Consider the following 20712-nt stretch of genomic DNA (forward strand, 5'->3'; position numbering starts at 1 on the left):
TAAACACCATCCAGTATTAAAAAAAAAGGAAAAAAAGTGGAACCCACCACATCCAAACTCACGGGGAAAAAAAAGTGGACCCCATATTAACAAAATCAAACAATATTGAAAAAAAAAGTGAATCCCATATTTAAAAAACAAACAAAGTCAAAAAAAAAATGTGGGCCCCATATTAAACACCATGCGTATTCATAGCAAACACTAATATAATAAAGTTTTAAATACGGAGCACAAACTACAATGTTATATTAATCGTGTTTTGAACATAATATCCCATATTGACAAAATCAAGCAATATATATAAAAAAATGAATCCCATATTAAAAAAATAAACAATGTAAAAAAAAAAAAAATGCAGACTTTGTATTCTTAGCAAACGCTAATATAATAAAGTTTTAGATACGGAGCACAAATTACAATGTTATATCAATCGTGTTTTGAACATAGTATATATATAAAAAAAAAAAATTGGGCCCCATATTAAACAGGCCCATAAAAAAAATTGTGGGCCCCATAAATATTAAACAACAACTAATATTAAAAAAAAATTGTGGGCCCCATATTAAACACCATTCAGTATTAAAAAAAAAAAGTGGAACCCACCACATTCAAACTCACAGGAAAAAAAAAGTGAACCCCATATTGACAAAATCAATCAATATTAAAAAAAAAAAGTGAATCCCATATTAAAAAAAAAATAAAGTTAAAAAAAAAATTGTGGGCCCCTTATTAAACACCGTGCGTATTCGTAGCAAACACTAATATAATAAAAGCTGGACCCCACCCTCCCCAAACTCATGAAAAAAAAAAGTGGACCCCACCCTCTCCAAACTCATGGAAAAAAAGGTGGACCCCATATTAACAATATCAAGCAATATAAAAAAAAAGTGAATTCCATATTAAAAAAATAAACAATGTCAAAAAAAAGTGCAGATTTTGTATTCATAGCAAACACTAATATAATAAAGTTTTAGATACGGAGCACAAACTATAATGTTATATTAATCGTATTTTGAACATAGTATCCCATATTGACAAAATCAAGCAATATAAAAAAAAAAAATTGAATCCCATATTAAAAAAAAAAAAACAATGTAAAAAAAAAGTGCAGATTTTGTATTCGTAGCAAACACTAATATAATAAAGTTTTAGATACGGAGCACAAATTACAATGTTATATTAATCGTGTTTTGAAAATAGTATATATATATATATATATATATATAATATGCATAAAAATAGTGCAAACCCATGCTTCTATATAGTACTAATATATGCATAAAAATAGTGCGAACTAATAATGTCAAAAAAAAAAGTGCACCCCATAAAGGGTGGACCCCATACTAACAATATCAAGCAATATAAAAAAAATAAAAATGGAACCCACCATCTGCAAACTCAAAGTAAAAAAAAGTGCACCCATATTAACAAAATCAAGCAATATCAAAAAAAAAAAGTGAACCCCATATTAAAAAAAAATAATGTAAAAAAAAAAGTGCAGACTTTTATTCGTAGTAAACACTAATATAATAGAATTTTAGATACAGAGTACAAACTACAATGTTATATTAATCATGTTTTAACATAGTATGTATATATATATATATATATATGCATAAAAATAGTGCAAATTAATAATGTCAAAAAAAAAAGTGCACCCCATATTAAAAAATCAAACAATATTCATGTAATTTCTAAAGTATCTCATTAAGTCAATAATGATGGATTCATTGCCGCGTGCATATCAATCCATTAGTGGGAGCAAATGAAATTACTTTTCTTCAAAAGGTTAAGTAGTCAAACTATACAATTTATTTTATTTTATTTTATATTAGCTTGAGATCTAATGTAGATATTAAACTGTTGTATTTGTTATTCCGCCATGTCATTTATTTGTTATGTTTACTAAAATAAATATACTTAAAATATTTATATTTTAAAATAAGATAGAATTTAATTACTTTTTTATTTTTGTTCTTACTCTAATAAATGTGAAAAGAGATTAATGTCGTAAAAAAAAATATATCAAATGGAGATCAAATAATGAATAAGGTAAATTAGTCAAATTATAATTCTAATCGACGTTTTCTTAAAAAATCATCCAAAAGACAACATGACAAGTAAAATGAGCTAAACCGAGAATATTTACCAAAAATTAAAAAATAGTATTTTTTTTTCGTTTAAATAGAAAATCAATTTAGAAAATCAATTTCTACTTTGTTTCGTTTTAAACATGTAAAATTAATTTAATAATTTGAATTAGAATTATTTAAATCAAAATTTGATAAAAAATAATAAGTATTTTACACCTTTAAATTACGGAGCACAAACTACAATGTTATATTAATCGTATTTTGAACATAGTATATATATATATTATCATTATCTAAACACAACTATATATACATAGATACACTATAATCCGAACTGTTGGGCCCGTGCGCAGCACGGGCATAGGCCATCTAGTATATATATATATATGGAGACGAGTCAAATAAATGGAGACGAGCAAATAGGAAAACGAAATGAGAGACAAATAACAAAGCAAACTGAGATTCAAGAATAAGTATCCGAGATAATTTGTACTAAACTTTTGGTGACTTGTCAAGACTTATCATCTTTCAGAAAATTTTGATGATTAGTCATAACTTATGAGCATTTTTTCCAAAGCTACGATACATTTGTCCAAAAATATTTGCGATTCGCTGGAACTTGTGGCAAGATAATCCATTTGAACTCCTGATGACGTGCTGGAATTTTTGGTACTAAATTCTGGTCATCTGCTATGAGTTGTGCCAAGATCAGTCTTCTAATGATCCCCCAAAATTTAACTCCAATTTCTGATGCAAAGAGTGTTTTCCCGCAACTCTTTAAAATATGATCAAAATCGATCTTATTTGTGTAGTTCTCCCCATTTAGTTTCTGACATTGCTCATTCTCCTAGTAATACTTTTAAATTTACTTTTTCGGTAAACAACTTTAAAGTATTTTGATAATTTTATATAATATTTTTTAAATTTTATTGCATACAATAATTTCAATATTCTTATCCATACACGTTATTTCCTTCATAATTTCTCAAGACACCAACGATGCTTGCTGATAGGTTATTGGGCCATTGGGCCCTAAACTCAACTGGGCTAGCAATCCATGAGGTTGTTCACATTGGGCCATCAATCAAGCCTGAAAAATTGGTATAAGAGGAAACAAGTTCGCCAGCTCAGCCAAGTATGTTCTTGTTGGTCCTTGGAGATTCTGAATTTGAATTTAATTTTGAAAAATTAGTTTTTCGAAAACTTTCTAAAAAATAATTTGGACATACGGTCATGTGTTTGGATTAGCTTTCGTGAAAAGAAATTAAAAGACACATTTGTCCTAATTGTGATGATAGTGGACTACTCAATGGCTCTTTCTATTTTTTTTTTTTTTTTGCGGATTGTCCTTCATTTGGGGTGGTCTTTAATTTTTGGCCTTCAAATTGGTGGTCTTTAAGTTTTACCCCTCGCCTAATACCCCGAGATTGTGGGTTCGAACCCCAATTTAGTAAAAAAATTTTTAAAAAAATCACAAGGCAGACTTGAGGTAGCATTTTGCAAATCTGTCCAGCGAAATTCTGCCTTAAGGCAGCATTTGTTCTGCCTGTGCCATGTAAATTTTGCCTAAAGGGCAAAATTTAAAAACCGCCATTTTGAGGGGTAAAAATTAAAGATCACCCTGCAAATTGCCCCTTTCTAATTGCATATGAATATAAAAAGGTTTTGGATCCATTTGTCCTTTCTTGTTTTGAAATAATACTAATGATTTAATATTCATCCAGCCGTGCCCGAGGCATGACAATTAATTCACAAAGCCACAAAGGAAACAACGTTCTCCATGGCAAATTCTCGTTATGTAAAGTATTCTTTGGGAGTACGTTGACTCCAAGTATATGTACTTTCAAAAATTTCTCTTCTTGATGAGTGCTAAGTAATCGTGTAAAATTTATCCCGTACAAGTTAAACAATCGTATATAGATTCAATAAACAAATCAAAATTTTACTTGATTACTATTTGACATATTAAAATAGTTGTGCTAATTGATTTAACTAGACAATTGAATTAAATTAATTTAAAATGATGGAACACAATCTAAATTCACATCACAGTGAGACTGCTTGACCAGCTATTATGTGGTAGTTATCTATCAGCACCAGATGTTTACATCAAATTAATAATTCTACTCTAGTTAATTGATTTACTGAAATAAAAATATATATCAATTAGCTATGATTAAGTGATAGTTATGTATATTCAAACACATGCTATAAATTTATTGATTTAGTGTAAACATCTATGCCGATAAGTTTTTACTCTATTATGTCCGTTGGTCCAAACTTGAGACAAAAATTGTCTAAAGTATGCTTGCTTCCCAGTTCCCAATTGTTTGAAGTATGCTTGGGGGCGGGCCAAACTTTAGACGGAAATATCTGAAGTTTGCTTGCACATGCAATATGCAAAAACTTCAGGAAAAAATTATAACTTCTAACACGAAGTTTTGCAGCTTTGATCATGTATATAGAAAATTGATTTTGAAGTGGCTAAACTTATAAAAATTAACTGCGACTATACCTTAAATACAAGTACAACAACTTACCCAGTGTAATCTCACAAAGAAAGATTTGGAGAGGATAGAATATACGTAGACCTTACCCCTGCCTCGTGGATATAGATAGGTTATTTCCGAAAGACCCTCGGCCGACTATACCTTAGTAGGGGCCCCAAAATTGAGCAACATGTGCACAGTCTCATTAGAATATTGGCTACAACCAGGGCCAAGGAAAGTCTTTTTTTGCATGGATTGTCCTTCATTTAGGGTGGTCTTTAATTTGTCCTTCAAATTGGTGATCTTTAAGTTTTGTCCTTTACTTAATACTCTGAGGTTGTGGGTTCGAACTCAGCTTAATATCAAATAAATAAATTTCGCAAGGCAGAATTCTGCCCATATAAGACAAAATTTGGGTCTTAGGGCCAACAATTAAAGACTATCAATTTGAGGGACAAAATTAAACACCACCCCCAGCGACAATCCTGCAAATTGGTTATCCAGAAAAGTATAGGATTGATTCTGTAATTTCAAAAATATTCAACGACCATATATTAAAATACAAAATGAAACCCCTTATTTTCCGTTCCCAAAAATTTGAACTCCAAAGAGTTCAAATCCAACATCAGAAAAATCGAAAAGATTTGATACTAAAAACGTTACTGTCGGTTCTTCACCTCACATCTCGAATAATTCCTCAACGTCTTCTGTCCGTTTGCTTCACTTCAAACATTTCATTTCTTCTAAATATTATACATTTATGTAAGTCTTCTTATGTTCAGTTTCTTTTCTTAGAAATACTGACAAAGTTGTTTAATCCCTTTTTAGCTTTGTGGGTCTTCAGAAATTGACACTATTTTTGACTTCTTTCAGTAATTTGACAGTTTCTTGAATTTGTATGAGCTGATTTTTTTCACCCTTTTGAAAATGGGTTCAAATTTCTTTGATGGCAGGTAAATTTAGGTACTATATTTATGTGAGTTTGTCTGTTATGTTACAGTGTTGTTGTTGGTATATATATATATACTTAGGTGTTTGTTTGTTTCCAATTTAATGCCTTTTAGCTTTGTGGGAATTGAGACTAATTTTAAGTTGTTTAAGTAAACTGCATTTTCTTGATTAGTTTCTTGAATTTGACGTTATCTTGAATTCGTATGAGCTGATTCTTTGACCCTTTTGATCTTGGGACACTGTAAGAATGAAAATGGGTTCCAAATTCAGTGTTTGGTTCCCATTTTTTTTTTTTCAGAAACACTAGCAAAATTGATCAAACCCCTTTAGCTTTGTGGGTCTTCAGAAATTGAGACTGGTTTTGAGTTGTTTAAGTAAAAAATGCAACTTGATTGCTTTTTTTTTTCTTCCTGAATTTCACGTTTTCTTGAATTTGTATGAGCTGATTCATTGACCCTTTTGATCTTGAGACGCTATATATGTATGAAAATGGGTTCAAGTTTCGTTGATGACAGGTAAGTTTAGGTGCTATATTGGCTAAGTATTACGTCGCTGTTACGTAGATTTTTTTCCAGAAGTACTAGCAAAATTTTTCAATGCCTTTTAGCTATCCGGGTCTTCAGAAATCGGGACTAGTTTTGAGTTGTTTAAGTGAAAAATGCTACTTCATTGCTTTTTTTTTTCTTTCTGAATTTCACATTTTCTTGAGTTTGTATGAGCTGATTCATTGACCCTTTTGATCATGGGAGACTATATGAATGAAAGCGGGTTCAAATTTCTTTGCTGACAGGTGAATTTAGGTGCTATATTGGCTAAAGTAAAATGTCGCTGTTAAGTAGATTTTTCTACAGGAGGCCCCCAGATGGGTTGCTGGAACTTGATGATAGAGTATACGGTAAATGAACTAGCTTTTGACTTGATAATGTGCTTTATATTTTATAGTTTTGTTGAACATTGGAAGTGGATTATATATTTCTCAAGTTTTTTTTTTCTTGTGTTGAATATCTGCAGTTTTTGATTCTTGTTTTTCGACTGAAGTACTGCCTGAGGGAATTTACCAGCTGTACTTGCACGAGATCGTAAATGAACTGCACGAAGAATTTCCGGATTCCTCTTTTCTTGCTTTCAATTTCAGAGAAGGCGAGAAAAGGAGCCAGTTCGCGAAGATTTTATGCGAGTATGATGTAACTATAATGGATTACCCGAGGCAATATGAAGGCTGTCCTGTACTGCCGTTGTCTTTGATACATCATTTTCTATGTATCTGTGAGAGTTGGCTTTCCCTTCGAAATAATAACAATGTAATTTTGTTACACTGTGAGAGAGGTGGTTGGCCCCTTCTAGCCTTCATTTTGGCCAGTTTCTTGATTTTCAGAAAGTTTCAAAGTGGAGAGAGAAAAACTCTCGAGATGGTTTATCGTGAGGCACCTAAAGGTTTATCACAATTATTGTCACCTTTGAACCCATTCCCTTCTCAGCTTCGTTACCTGCAATATATATCAAGAAGAAATATATCTCCCGAGTGGCCTCCTCCTGAACGAGCTCTTTCTTTGGATTGCCTCATTCTTCGTGCCATTCCAAGATTCGACAATCAAAAAGGGTGTAGGCCAATTGTGCGTATTTTTGGCAGGAACCTTCTCAGCAAGGATGGATTGTCAACTCATATGTTGTACTCCACGCCAAAGAAAGGTAGAAGCCATCGACATTATCGCCAGGTGAAAAATTGCTATCACTGCATCATGTTTCTTGTCTTCTTCAGTTCTTCTCTGTGACAACATGATTGTTATCGTTTTGCAGAAGGACAGTGATGTCATCAAGATTGATATTCAGTGTTTGGTGCAAGGAGATGTAGTTTTGGAGTGTGTCCATTTAGACCTGGATCCTGAAAGGGAAGTCATGATGTTCCGTATAATGTTTAACACAGCTTTTATACGGTCCAACATTTTGATGTTGAACTGCGATAACCTGGATATTCTATGGGATTCAAAGGCACGCTTTCCGAAAGGCTTTCGAGCTGAGGTGAATACTTTCTCACGAACTGTCTGATTAGTGTTGGTTAAGTGGATCACCTATGCTCTTCATATTTCTCCTCTAATTTTATACTTCCTGCTTGCAGGTTTTATTTGGTGATGTTGAGAGCATATCTCCTATAAAAGCTCCCACTGCAGCTCTAAATGGTGAGGAGACTGGTGGACTTCCTATTGAAGCTTTTTCAAAGGTACAAGAACTTTTTAGTGGCGCTGATTGGGTTGATACTGGCGATGATGCTTCATTGTGGTTGTTTAAGCAACTATCGGTGCTGAATGATATGAAAGATTTGTCAATTTTGCAAAGTAGGATGAGCGGGTATTCGTCCCCATTTGATTCTGAAGAAGAAAATAATGCATCGAGTATTGCTGACAGTTTGGACTTTCTGGACTCAGAGAAAGCTAGTAGTCTTACTTATGCTAATACAACAGATGTCAATTTTTCAGATGAACAGGATTCGGCTTCTGATGGAACTTCTGACCCCAAGATTTCTGAGGGTCAAATGAAGCTTCCTATGTCAGATATTGGTCCTGTTCAGTCTCTTTCTGAGAATAACAGTCGATTGGATGCCGCCATTGCTCCTGAACATTCAAAGGGAGTTCGAGTTTGCGATACAAGACCTTCCTCTTCTTCTCCGTTACCTTCACCACCCTCGTCACCTGCCTCTGTGATTTCTAGTGTAAAATTCCCTCAATCATCAGCATCATATCCTCCTCCTCCACCACCACCTCTGCTTCCAGCATTTGCAAGTTCTAATAGATCACCTCCACCTCCACCGCCGCCGCCACCACCACCTTCAATTGGTAGTAACAGAGGACATTCACCGCCAAGACAACCTACTTCTTCAACTTCTCCCGATAGCTTTTCTAGAGGACCTCCGCCACCTCCACCACCTCCACCACCTCCTTTTAAGAGTGTTTTATCAGCTCCACCACCTCCACCACTTCCTAATAAAAGCTTTTTATCCACTTCTGCTCCTCCAAATCCACCTCCTGTCCCTACATTTTCTACTTCTAGAAGTGCTCTGCTTCCACCTCCACCTCCACCTCCCCCTCCTCCTCCTCCTCCTCGTGGGCAATCTAACTGTAACTTATCAGCTCCTCCGCCACCTCCTCCTCCCCCTCCTTTTATCTCTTCCAAGTGTCCCCCTTCACCTCCTCCACCACCGCCTCCCCCTCCACCTTCCGTGTCATCTAAGTGTTCGCCCTTGTCTTGTGTAACTCCCCCGCCTCCCCCACCTCCCCCTTCTGCCTCTTCCAGAGGCCCTCCACCTCCAGCACCCCCTCCACCTCCACCTCGGCCAACTCCGTTGGCACCTCCACCGCCACCACCTCCACCACCAAGCAATTCTAAAGGGCCACCTGCACCTCCTCCACCTCCTTTGGGAGTTCCTAGGCAAGGTCCCACTCCACCTGCACCTCCACCAGCACCAAAGGCTCCTAATGCTCCACCACCTCCTAGGCGGGGTTTGACACCAGGTCCACCTCCACCGCCAGGTGGAAAGGGCCTTAATGCGCCACCACCACCTCCATCTGCTGGACGTGTAAGAGCCTCTGTAGGCTCAACTGCTCTAGGGAAAGGGCGAGGTGCAGGAGGTACTTCAATTCCTCCTAAAAAAGCTTCATTGAAGCCCTTACATTGGTCGAAAGTTACACGGGCTATGCAAGGGAGTTTATGGGCTGATACGCAAAATAAGGAAAATGCTTCCAGGTATGCAAATTTTGTTTTGGGGGATGAAAAACTACAATGAGAACTTTCTGTGTCATTAATATCCAGAGCTAAAATGTTTGCTATTGCTGTGTCCTGTTAAACCCCTTCACTGGTCATCATAACCACTTCCATTCTCATGGTTCTCGACTTCTCTTGCTAAATATAATGCATATATACTAATTTCTGAGCACTTTGAGTTTAACCTAACTTGTGTTTGGATACTGCAATTTTGTTCTTTATATGTCTGTTATGGGTAGTTCTGATCAGACTTTATAATTGTATATGACAGCGCACCTGAAATTGATATTAAAGAGCTTGAAAATTTGTTTTCGGTGGCTTCAGCTACTGATGGAACTGGCAAAGGTGGAGGTCGGCGTGGTCCCAAAATCAACAAACCAGAAAAAGTGCAATTGGCAAGTTATATATGCCGTATCTTGTTTAATCATTATTTTGCTGATAATTTGCTGTTAAACAATTTTATTTATTTTTCCTTGAAATTTCTCAGCAAGACACATCATAGACATATAAGATGAACAACCCATTTACTTTGTTTATCTTGCGCACTACCTTGTCTATTATTGAAGTAAATTAATTCATTTGTCTTAGTTCCCTTCCTCTGCCACTCACTCTCACTTTAGAGTGCTTTATGTGTTAACAACACTTTTTGGCTCTTTGCAAAGCACATGGACATTTTGCTCTTTTAGGCTCAAATCAAACCTTGAACTCCTTCATCTGCAGAATTGGGTACGTAATGGAGGACTCTATAGTCTAGCTCACTCACTTTCTTCCACTTCGTCTTTCTTCCCTGCACGGGACAAGGAAACCGAATCTTTTCTTGTTAGCTAATACTTCTCCTGCTGACACTCCTTACTTTCCCTCTTTGCGAAATATCACAGTGGTTCTTAGCAGTGATTGAGGCACTTGGCTAATTGGTAATTGAGTGTAGAAGTTACATTTCTACATGGCACTGGAATTCTTAGACTTATGTCAAAATCACCTGTCGTCAATTGCCATGCAATTATGCTATCTCTCCGTGCCCAAATAAAATACTTGACATTGTGCATTGCCGATCATTTGGAATTGCATGAGCATACAGGGATAATGTTTAATTTGCACATTTTTAAGGTCAAAGAACATATGCTTCAATAGTCTTCCATGAGTAGTACAGGTAAGATGATTGTTTTGATGATTTAAATTCAGAGGGGTTTACAAGTAAACACACACCTTGGAGGCTTGGACCACATAAATTTTTTGAAATGAGAAATGAACTAAATTGCTGCTAGTTCCAAGTGACCAAGATATTCTTGACCAGAGTACTTTGTAGGACTGTACTCTGGCTAACTAACAGTTCTGTAACTCAATATCAGTAGTAAATCTAATCCAGAAAGAGAGTATTGGACCGCCCCGTGACCTTCACTCAACACACCTAGTATTGGACGAAATCCAAAAGTTCCTTTACTTCTTGTTTCCTCGAGCAGGTGCGTTACCTCCACTTTGGACTTCCCAAAACACGTAACTTCCACCCAGCCAGCTAATAGCTGAGATATTTTGACAAGTCAAATCTGTTGATGATACTATGGCCTTCTTCATGTATATAATATCTTTTCTTTTGCGAAAAAGGTATAGTAAGTGAAATTACTGGCGGAGTTGTGCTCAAGTCCTCAGTTAGAGGCCAAATTGAAAGGTTAGGGATGCTTCATGGACTCATTCTCCAGATAGGCATTATCAAGCAAGTTTTTCATGTAGTAAAGTGAGTGTTGTAGGATGAGTACGTATGTGTGTCCTTCATTAGTTAAATAAAGAAGTTAATATAGTATAGGTTTTAAAGAGTGCTTTTAGTGGTAAGTTGTAACTTACAAGGTGGAAGAAAAGAAGTGGACAGTAAGGCTTAAATGGGTTTAAGTAACATAGGTGAAGTTTCGAAACAAGCATGCCCATATAGAGAAGAGCTTGTGGTTGCTCAACCCGGATGTGGATGATTAAATGAACTTTGGGTGGAAAAGGTCTACTTTCTCCATCCCATAGGTAACACCATTTCTGTTCCATGAAAGTTAAGTTAGTTATCTTTGACTGGAGGGATATCCTAGCGGGGAGGTTCTTCATCTCCAACCATGAGTTTGGGGGTTTCATTAACCAAGGGATAAAGGGGAAAGACCACTCTTGGCCTCCTAGGTAGAGGGTTTGGAGGATGTGGTCAACCATATCAAAAAAATAAAAACAGCTGCCTTTGAAAATTTCTTAAAAGTTAGTTTAATACTTTGAAATGTAAATTCTTGTAACAGAGTAATTTTATTAGGTTGTGGTGCATGTCTAGATGAATTAGAATGAAAGAGAATGCATGTCTACAAATCCATTGACCGTAAATGAATTGCAGTTGGCTTCTTAATTTATCATCTGTTAGTGCTAACTTGGAAGGGATGGAACATTTCTATAGAAAGAAGCTCTTACTATTTAAAGCTTTCACTATATACTATGAGATCACTATGGAATAGTTGGTGAACAGTCTAGTGATGTTGGCTTCTTTTCCTTCCTGAGGTATTGGGATTCCATTTTCCGGAACTCCCATTATTTGTAGTGAAAATTGGAGGTGTGAAAAGATCGGGGATTATTTCTAACATATGCTTTTGTCAGATTGATTTGCGCAGGGCATACAATTGCGAAATTATGCTTACAAAAATCAAGATTCCACTGCCTGATATGCTTGTGAGTTCTTTTTATGTCTTATTGTTTCTACTAGCAGCTTCAATACTTTTATCTATTGCATTAGTTTATGTGTCCTAGCCCGTAGGTGGGTCTTTTGACAATGTCTTTTTATTGTTTATCAGATAAAACAATTAGATTAAGTAACCTTTCCTTGGGCTCTAGGACAATCAGAAACTTTTGAAATCGAGCTGTTTATAATTTAAAAAGTGATTCAAACCAATGTTTTAATAGGCGGGGGCATGAGGCGTTTTACTCAGCACGGGGCGTAAGTCCCATGGATCTACGGGGCATAAGTCTTATGTATTTTCGACTTTATAATTTTATTACTAAGAAAAATAAGAAAAAGTGAAATTCAATAAAAATCTGCAAATATGTTCAAATAAATCACCAATAATATAGAAAAAATTATTATAATTATTATTTGAGAAGGGTATCAACACAAAAAATGATAATAGCCGCGAGATAATCTTTAAAATGGAATCATCATCTATCTCCACATCTACTAGGCCTGCCCACCCTCAACTAATATTTGCACTGATTTTTTGTTTATATATTTCAAAGAATGAGAAGGGTAAAAGTGTAAGAGCAATGACAAAAAACAAATAAAGTTGCCTTAGGAACATAGTGCTATGGAATCTCTATCCTATACATTTCAGGCATAACCATCTGGAAAAACTATATATGCAGTGCTATTTTTTATGAGAGTTGCATTCTTTATTTATATATTTTAGGAAAAATCACTACAACATGAAAACATGATAGCATAAAGTATAAATATCATTACACCAATAATAAAAAACATAATCTGTAGCAAAACTACTTTTAAAACAATAAAAATCAAATTTAACGCCCAGGGCTTACGCTTTTGCTCGCGGGGTTTACCCCTCAAATTCTAGGGCGTACACCATGTGGATCTACGCCCCAGAGCGTTTTTGGTATGCCCAACCCCGGGATTCGCCTTGGGACTCTCCCCGAAAATGCCTTTGAAGACACTGATTCAAACTGAACAACCTAAAAAAAATAATGACTCACTATGCTTTTATCAGTTGTAATAAAGTAACAAATAAACATATACAAGTATATGTTGTAAGCCTTTATTTTCCAAAAGATTACAATTTATTATTTTTGCTCCTTTTCCCTTTGTACATTTGCTAAAAGCCTAAAACTATAGAAGTATCTGACAAATCAAATAGGTACGCAAAATTATTGAATCATTTTCATGAGTTTGACTAAAAGACGATTCTCAACCAAATAAGAAAAAGATTGTAGCATGTATTCAACTCTATACATACGATAATCTTTTTGATATCGTATGGTATTGAACTCTAAATTGAAAGTGAAATATCTTCATTTCTGCTTAATAAAAGAACAATATATGGATTAACTATCTGTATTTTTTCTCAATAAAAGAAAGAAGAAAACATTTTTATTCCTTTATATTTTTGACAATTTTATAGAGTTGAAAAGATCAGTAATTTCACCTGACTTGAAGAGATCAAAATTAAATGTTAAACTTAATGGATATTTTTCTGCTGAACATCAAAGAATCACTATAGATATTGTATAAAATATTCTAACATTTGGTTTTGTGGTCAAAATCGTGTTTTCATAATGCACGGTAATCTATGTTGCCCGGACTCTTAAAAATGCTGACGTATGTGTGTCAGATCCTTCAAAAGGTAGTGCATTTTTGGAGGACCTAACATGGGTTCGACAATATTTTTGGAGAGTCCGAGCAACATAGAAGGTAATAATATTCCGATTCATGCATGTGTTTTTTTTTTTGGTTTCCCACCCGGTGTCCGGTACCCAGATTGGAGTCTGACTATATCCGGATTCGCGCCGCGTAGGGTCCCATTTGGGGGGAAACGCTCCCTACCAAGGATTTTTCCATACCCAAGGCTCGAACCCGAGACCTTGGTTAAGGGAGGAGGAGCCCCATCCGCTCCACCACATCCTTTGGTGGTTCATGCATGTGTTCAGTAAGTGAGGTGAACATTTCTTTAGGGATGCTCATGCATGGTTTCTTTGGAAGTTTTTTTTTTTTTGTTTTTCTGTTTTTGAGTCTTAATTACATTGAAATGAATGAAATATTTACCGTGGATTTCTTGTACTAATATTATTACAACAATTAGGCCTCAGTCGCAAACAAGTTGGGGTCCGCTCTATGAACCCTCATGACCATTTTACTTAATTTGAACTCATCTCATGCTAATATTATGCAAATACAAATAGGATATCTTTTTACTGAGGGAAAATTTACCCTGGATTTCTAACAAATTATATTTGTATGCATGTCTGACAGAATGCTATTTTGGCTTTGGATTCGTCAGCTCTGGACATTGATCAGGTTGAAAATCTGATAAAATTTTGCCCAACAAAAGAAGAAATGGAGACACTGAGGGTATTACCCCTTTTCTCATCCTGACAGTGCTTGCCTATTGTGATAATATTTGTATAGTGTGTCTAGTCATGTATTTTGAGTTCATAAGTAATGATAGAAATATCTTCCTGAAGTTAGCTTCAATTTTCATTCAACTCTTCTCGTTTAGAGAAAATACTTCATATTAAAGTTTTTTACCAATAGTATTAGGAACCAAGAGTCCAAACCTTCACCTTTTGCCATTATATCTAACGTTAGACTACTAGTTCAGTGAGTCATCGGTACAGCAGTAGCCTATGATTTTATTGATGTGCCTTTTGTTGTAAGTAGCTGTGCAGATTGATGCCCATAATTCAATGACCCATTTGGCGGTTGCATGCTTATACAGTATGTACTTGCATTTATGATGTGCAAGATTATGTGTGAGATTCAATATCTAATTACAGACACCTAGTTCTGATAACTCCCTTTTCTGGTGGGCGTGGATGTGTATAAACATAGGCATGTATCATAGTCTGTCGTGTATGTGGATCCATACTTGTTTCTGCTTGATTTACCCCTACTCTGTGAACTTAGTTGTGCTACTTTCTTGACAGTGTATACTTGCCATCTGATATTGAATTGTTAATTTTTTATTTCAAAATTTGATCTTACTGGTTATTTTCTATTTTCCAGAACTATAATGGGGACAAGGGAATGCTTGGAAAGTGTGAGCAGGTCTTCTCCAATTTGACCATATATGTGGGAACTACAAATTTCTCTATCCTCTAAGTTATGAGTAACTAACTGGATTAATACCTGTTTCAGTTTTTCCTGGAGCTGATGAAGGTCCCACGAGTTGAGTCCAAGTTACGAGTGTTTTCATTTACTATCACTTTTTCTAATCAGGTATTTGCTCTTGTACTTGTTAGCGAACTAATGTCTATGCATTCTGCCATTCATTTTTCTGTTGACTATAATATGTTGAATTGTTCAGGTGAAGGACTTGAGAACTAACCTGAGTACAATTAATGCTGCTACTACAGAGGTACTTTTCGTACTGTATGAAGTTTGATTCGGAACATTCTGATTTTAACTTGATTCTAACTGCATTTCCTGGTCGAGTAGGTGAAAGAATCTGCCAAATTACGTCAGATAATGCAGACCATTCTAACATTGGGAAATGCACTGAATCAGGGTACAGCACGAGGTACAAATTTCTAAGATCTAACTCTTTATACGAGAACAATCAGTTGTTGGGTGGACGCGCTGTGTATAATATCTTTGTTTTTTGAAATAACATTGCAGGATCTGCTGTAGGGTTCAAGTTGGACAGTCTTCTTAAGCTTTCTGACACTCGTGCTAAAAACAACAAAATGACCTTGATGCATTATCTGTGCAAGGTAGAACTACTGCATTATGATGCCTTTCTGTTTTTACCTTTATGTACTATATAGATCAATTGTAGTTGACTTAAGTTTAAGTTGAGTTGGATTACTTTTGGCTCAATGATGATTGACAAGTAGTTCAAGATTGGGTTGACAAATTGCCAAGTTTATTTGAGCTCTATGTCATAACCCACCAAAAACTGCCACAATTTCGCACATGCTACAAGGGCGATAAGGTAGCCATGGATGGGGCTAATTGAGAGTAGGCGAGCACTTCTAGTATACTGTTCTTTTGCTCAACTATCAATAAAATTATAATACTTTATCTGAAAAGTGTAGAGAACCTTTAGCACTAAATGAGCCACTTATTTGTTTGAAAAGACAAATTATTGGTTATTAGAATGAAATGGATCCAAATGAAATGTTGCGCTATGCATATGAGGATTCATATAGTTGACTTCAACTATCCTGTGGTTGAGTCATAATAATAGGACTGGTCATTGTTTTAACACGCCGAAAAAAATTAAGGATAAAGGGAACATCCCAATAAGAATTTGAAACAGCATCATACTGCTAGTTTAAGAGCTCTTAGAAACAGAGGTTGAGAAGCATGCATCAAAGCGCCAACTCTACATCATCTCTCCAAGTTACAACCACTTAACAATTTTCTTTTTTCTTTTTCAGATATTGATGACAGCTTAAATTTGTTGCTAATTTATTCATGTACAAATAATCGATTAGCAAACACAAGTAATTTGAAGATTGATTAATACAAGCTACTCCTAGTTCGCTTATTAAGGCTTCTCATGGCATTTGGAGAGAGATAGTGCATTTTCTTTGCTAAGACTTCTCATGGCATTTGGAGAGAGATAGTGCATTTTCTTTGCTAGCCTACTGAAAAAAGTGAGAAAATAAGAAAGAAGGAAAGCAGATGCTGAAAATTCGCATAGGAAATTTGGGATTAACAGTTGCAATAGGGAATCAAACATAGGAAATTTGGGATTAACAGTTGCAATAGGGAATCAAGCATAGGAAATTTGGGATTAGCAGTTTTAATAGGGAGTCAAGCATAGGAAATTTGGGATTAACAGTTTTAATAGGGAATCAAGCATAGGAAATTTGGGATGTAGGAATTTGGATTCTATGATGGAGAGCCAAGCTGGGATGGACCAGTCAATTAGCCAGCCTGGAGTTCTCTTGTGTCTCAATTCTTTTCGATATGTATGTTTCCACTTTCCACTGCGATTCCAAAGATGTAAATCTGTCTTGTTTTTGTCAGCTCCTTGCTGAGAAAATGCCAGAGTTGCTTGATTTCGACAAGGGTCTTCTTCACTTGGAAGCTGCTTCTAAGGTACCCTTGCTATATATATGTGGTCTTCACTTGGAGTACTATTAGTGACAGTGAACTGAAATGTTTGTTTACGTCATATTAATTGGTTAGATCCAACTGAAATCTTTGGCTGAAGAAATGCAAGCAGTGAGCAAAGGTCTTGAGAAAGTAGAACAAGAACTTACTGCATCCGACAATGATGGTGCAATATCTTCAGGCTTTCAGAAGGTAAGAAGGAGAATGGCAACATGTAAATATTTCTACTTCCTCAATGCCCTAGCTGGTTGCATGTAATTCCAGGTTTATGTTTCTTTTTAGCTTTAGATTTTAACTGTTCAAGGCCATTTGACAATGTACCTTAACAATATTTTGTAGAAAGCCTATTCTAGTATTGCACATGATTCAGTCTATTCGACCAAAGTGATCCTAGGTTTTCTTATATGTTGAGAAGATCATAAAATGCAATGTCTAAATGTATTAACAAATTCTCGTGATTTTCTTATGACAAAAGTGAACGAATGGCATTGTGCGGATTCCTCTTTCCCCAAGTTTCCTTCATTATACAAGGATCCTTATTTACTATTAAAAGCTTTATTCTGGATATTCTGAGAAGAGAAAGTAAGGAAGCAGTTATACCGCTGGTGTAAAAGAGTGATGTGTCCAGAATTGGTGGTTAAAAAACTTGATTGCAATGTCCTCTATTTGGTGTACACATAATTTTGTAAAACATCTGAAATATGTGGTTAGTTATTAATTACTTGTACATTCCTTCTCAGGTGTTGAAGAATTTCCTTGGTACTGCTGAGGCTGAAGTCAAGTCTCTCACTACTCTTTATATTGAAGTGGTGAGTTTTATTGCATTCATTTTGTCATAGTTGAAATCCCCGTGGAAGTTTTGTCAAGTTTGCTCATTATTTTCATCCTGTAAATCTGCAGGGAAGGAGTGCAGACTCCCTATCCCTATATTTTGGCGAGGATCCAGCTCGATGCCCCTTTGAGCAAGGTTAGAACTACGCATGTTATACTTTTTCTTGCTGTCTCATCTATTAAGATATCTGGAAAAGAAAAATTACAGTCGTTTGACTGTTTAACTATTTCAGTAGGGGTTATCAGTGATACGACTTTTTAGTAGTTTTGTCTTTAATGTGAAGACTATGGGATGCACAGTTTATGGCTTTTGTAGCATTTGTTGAGTGCATATTGCCATCGGCTAGATTTCTTGAATCGCATTTGTCCTGGTGATCTTGTTTAGTTCATGTAATCGCATGTCACAATTTAACCAATGTGAAAATTGCTTCAAAAGGTTTCTCCTCAGCCAACCATTTCTTCAAATCTTATTTTGATGTTCGTGACAAATTTTGGCAGCCTTCATTTCTTTACTTTCTGAATACAGTGACACAGATTTTGGTGGTCTTCATGAAGATGTTTAAAAAATCACGTGATGAGAACGTACAGCAAGCTGATGCGGAGAGGAAGAAACTGGAGAAGGAAGCCTTGAAGGAACAAGCAGCTGCTAGTTCTTCCGGAAAGAAAGAAGTTGTCGATGCTGATAGAATAAAACTGAATTTTCGAAATCAGTTACATGCTGTGTGATCAGTTCAAATTAACCAAAGCTTATAGTACTCCATAAGCTGGCAGAATATATGAAAAAACAGTTCAAAATCGGGTTAAAAGATTTACTTTCTTGATGATAGCAGCAGCCTTGGAAGGCTCTTCTCATATGTCACTGTACTTCAGTGTACAATTTAAGTTTTATAGTCAGTTATATATGTACATAATTACCATAGTTTTATTGGCACCTTTTTTTGCCATTTAGAATCGCGCACAGTTGCCATTGTTACTCCAATTTTGTATCCCCAAGTGGAAAAATACTGAGACCTTAAGATTCAAGGGGCTTTCCAAGTTGTGCATATTGAAGTTCCATCTTGTACAAGAAAAAATCAAGAAAAACTTATCTGGAGTGGCAGATCTGTGTACTTATGTTATTTGTACTATAAACTAGTATTTAATAGCGGAGGAAGTTTTTACTATCTAAGGTCATGAAATTGAACTAATGCAGACACAAGGAATCTTGAAGCTCAAAGGAGAAAAGTTGTCTGAAATGATCACTGAGAGAATCAAATTTGAGAAAATCATGTAAATGTCTTTGCACGTATGCGGGGTGCAAATTGTTTGTTTAGACTCTACCATTTTAAACTTTCCCCATATTTTACGTAAAAAATACCCTTAAATATACTCCTTCATTGGGGCTATCTTATCCAGGTGGCTTAAATACCTTCCTCCTTCATTAATGCTATCTAAGGTGGATGCCTAATTCCACGTGACACTGACATTTTAAGTCATCATTAGGCTATATGAACAAGTCGGGACCTCAGGGGTTCAATATCTCACTCACTCCTTCAATTTGATGGGCTAATGCACCGGGAGGTAATGACTCTGAAAGTAGGTGGTTTGTTAAACTTTTGTAAATTAACAATTTAGGGATTTATAATGTATGAATTGTAATGCAGGGATTAGTAATATAGAGAAGGTAATGTAAGGATTAGTAACTTAAGGATTGTATAATGCGGGGATTATATAAGTATATACAATGTATAATTTAAATATTTATCTACTTCTTAAATAAAATAAAGATTTCTTACTATTATGAGAATTAATTTTATCATTTCAATGTTTTTAATTCGTATATTATTAATATTTGCATTCTTATTTCACATTCTATCGCACATAATATATTACTCATAGGCTGCTAAGAAGATTCGAAGTTGCTTGTTAGTCTTAAAGATTTCTCCCAGTACATAGTCGTCTCCCAAATCATTAGTGTTTGCCCACTATATATAGTTGTCTTCTTGATATTACCTGGTTATTAGAATTATATAATCTTGTGCTAAATCATTCGTAAAATTAAAAACATAATTGCAATGGATTGAGATGACTTCTACGTCTTTTAAATCGTTCTTTGATTCCTTTTTCCAACAAAGAAACGATCACTTCATTTGTCACTGTCGAATGCTGTTTCCAACTTGACTTCTGATTTTAGAATTATTTTAACAATATCTGTTATTTTATTGAGCTAATTATTGGACTGACATCCTTTAATTTAAGGTATGAGATCTGAGTAATCTTTATATTCAACCTTAAATGTTTCCAAAGAAAGTTAGCCGCCCTTAACAAGGCAGTCATGAAATTAATAATGTTGACTTTAATTAATGAATTCAAACGTACACTTCTTTATGATGTAATGGAGGTCAGAAGTTATATGTTCTTTCATCATTCTTATAACAATTACTTTCTCATTGTTAATAAATATATAAGTAGAGATAGTCTTTGATCTACCAAGGTTCCTTTCATGCGACCCAGTATTATCGACGTCATGAGCTTGACCTTGACGGTATGATACAATTCAGCATTTTTCATTTTTTTTGGTCTTATATATTACTCCCTTTGTCCCAAAAAGATTGACACTATTCGCTTTTCGAGAGTCAAACTTTTTAATTTTGACCGTGTGATTTAACATAGAATCTTTTTTTTTTTTTTCAAAATAAAATTTACATATTTGAAAACTACGTAAAAAGTACTATAAGTCACCATAATTAATAATTTAAAATATTTAAAAGACATATGAAAAAATTACGATCAAAGAACAACTCGTTTGGCT

General features: G+C 35.2%; 1 protein-coding gene across 2 annotated transcripts; it reads left to right on the top strand.

The window, feature by feature from the left end:
- The first annotated feature begins 5122 nt into the window (after positions 1 to 5122).
- Positions 5123 to 19020, top strand: LOC132635437 (formin-like protein 14). Of its 2 annotated transcripts, XM_060351834.1 has the most exons (19): positions 5123 to 5344; positions 5456 to 5535; positions 6324 to 6428; positions 6545 to 7248; positions 7331 to 7552; positions 7650 to 9271; positions 9561 to 9684; positions 11903 to 11974; positions 14280 to 14378; positions 15033 to 15074; positions 15165 to 15245; positions 15334 to 15384; positions 15465 to 15546; positions 15645 to 15739; positions 17004 to 17075; positions 17166 to 17282; positions 17831 to 17899; positions 17991 to 18057; positions 18448 to 19020. In XM_060351834.1, exons 3-19 carry the CDS (start codon positions 6356 to 6358, stop codon positions 18645 to 18647), a joined length of 3792 nt encoding a protein of 1263 aa, XP_060207817.1. In that variant the 5' UTR covers positions 5123 to 5344; positions 5456 to 5535; positions 6324 to 6355; the 3' UTR covers positions 18648 to 19020. The 2 variants fall into 2 exon arrangements, with proteins under 2 accessions (XP_060207817.1, XP_060207815.1); XM_060351832.1 differs by lacking the exon at positions 5456 to 5535.
- Positions 19021 to 20712: the final 1692 nt, after the last annotated feature.

Source organism: Lycium barbarum, chromosome 4 (genome assembly GCF_019175385.1).
Source record: "Lycium barbarum isolate Lr01 chromosome 4, ASM1917538v2, whole genome shotgun sequence".
In the NCBI taxonomy this organism is placed as follows: domain Eukaryota; kingdom Viridiplantae; phylum Streptophyta; class Magnoliopsida; order Solanales; family Solanaceae; genus Lycium; species Lycium barbarum.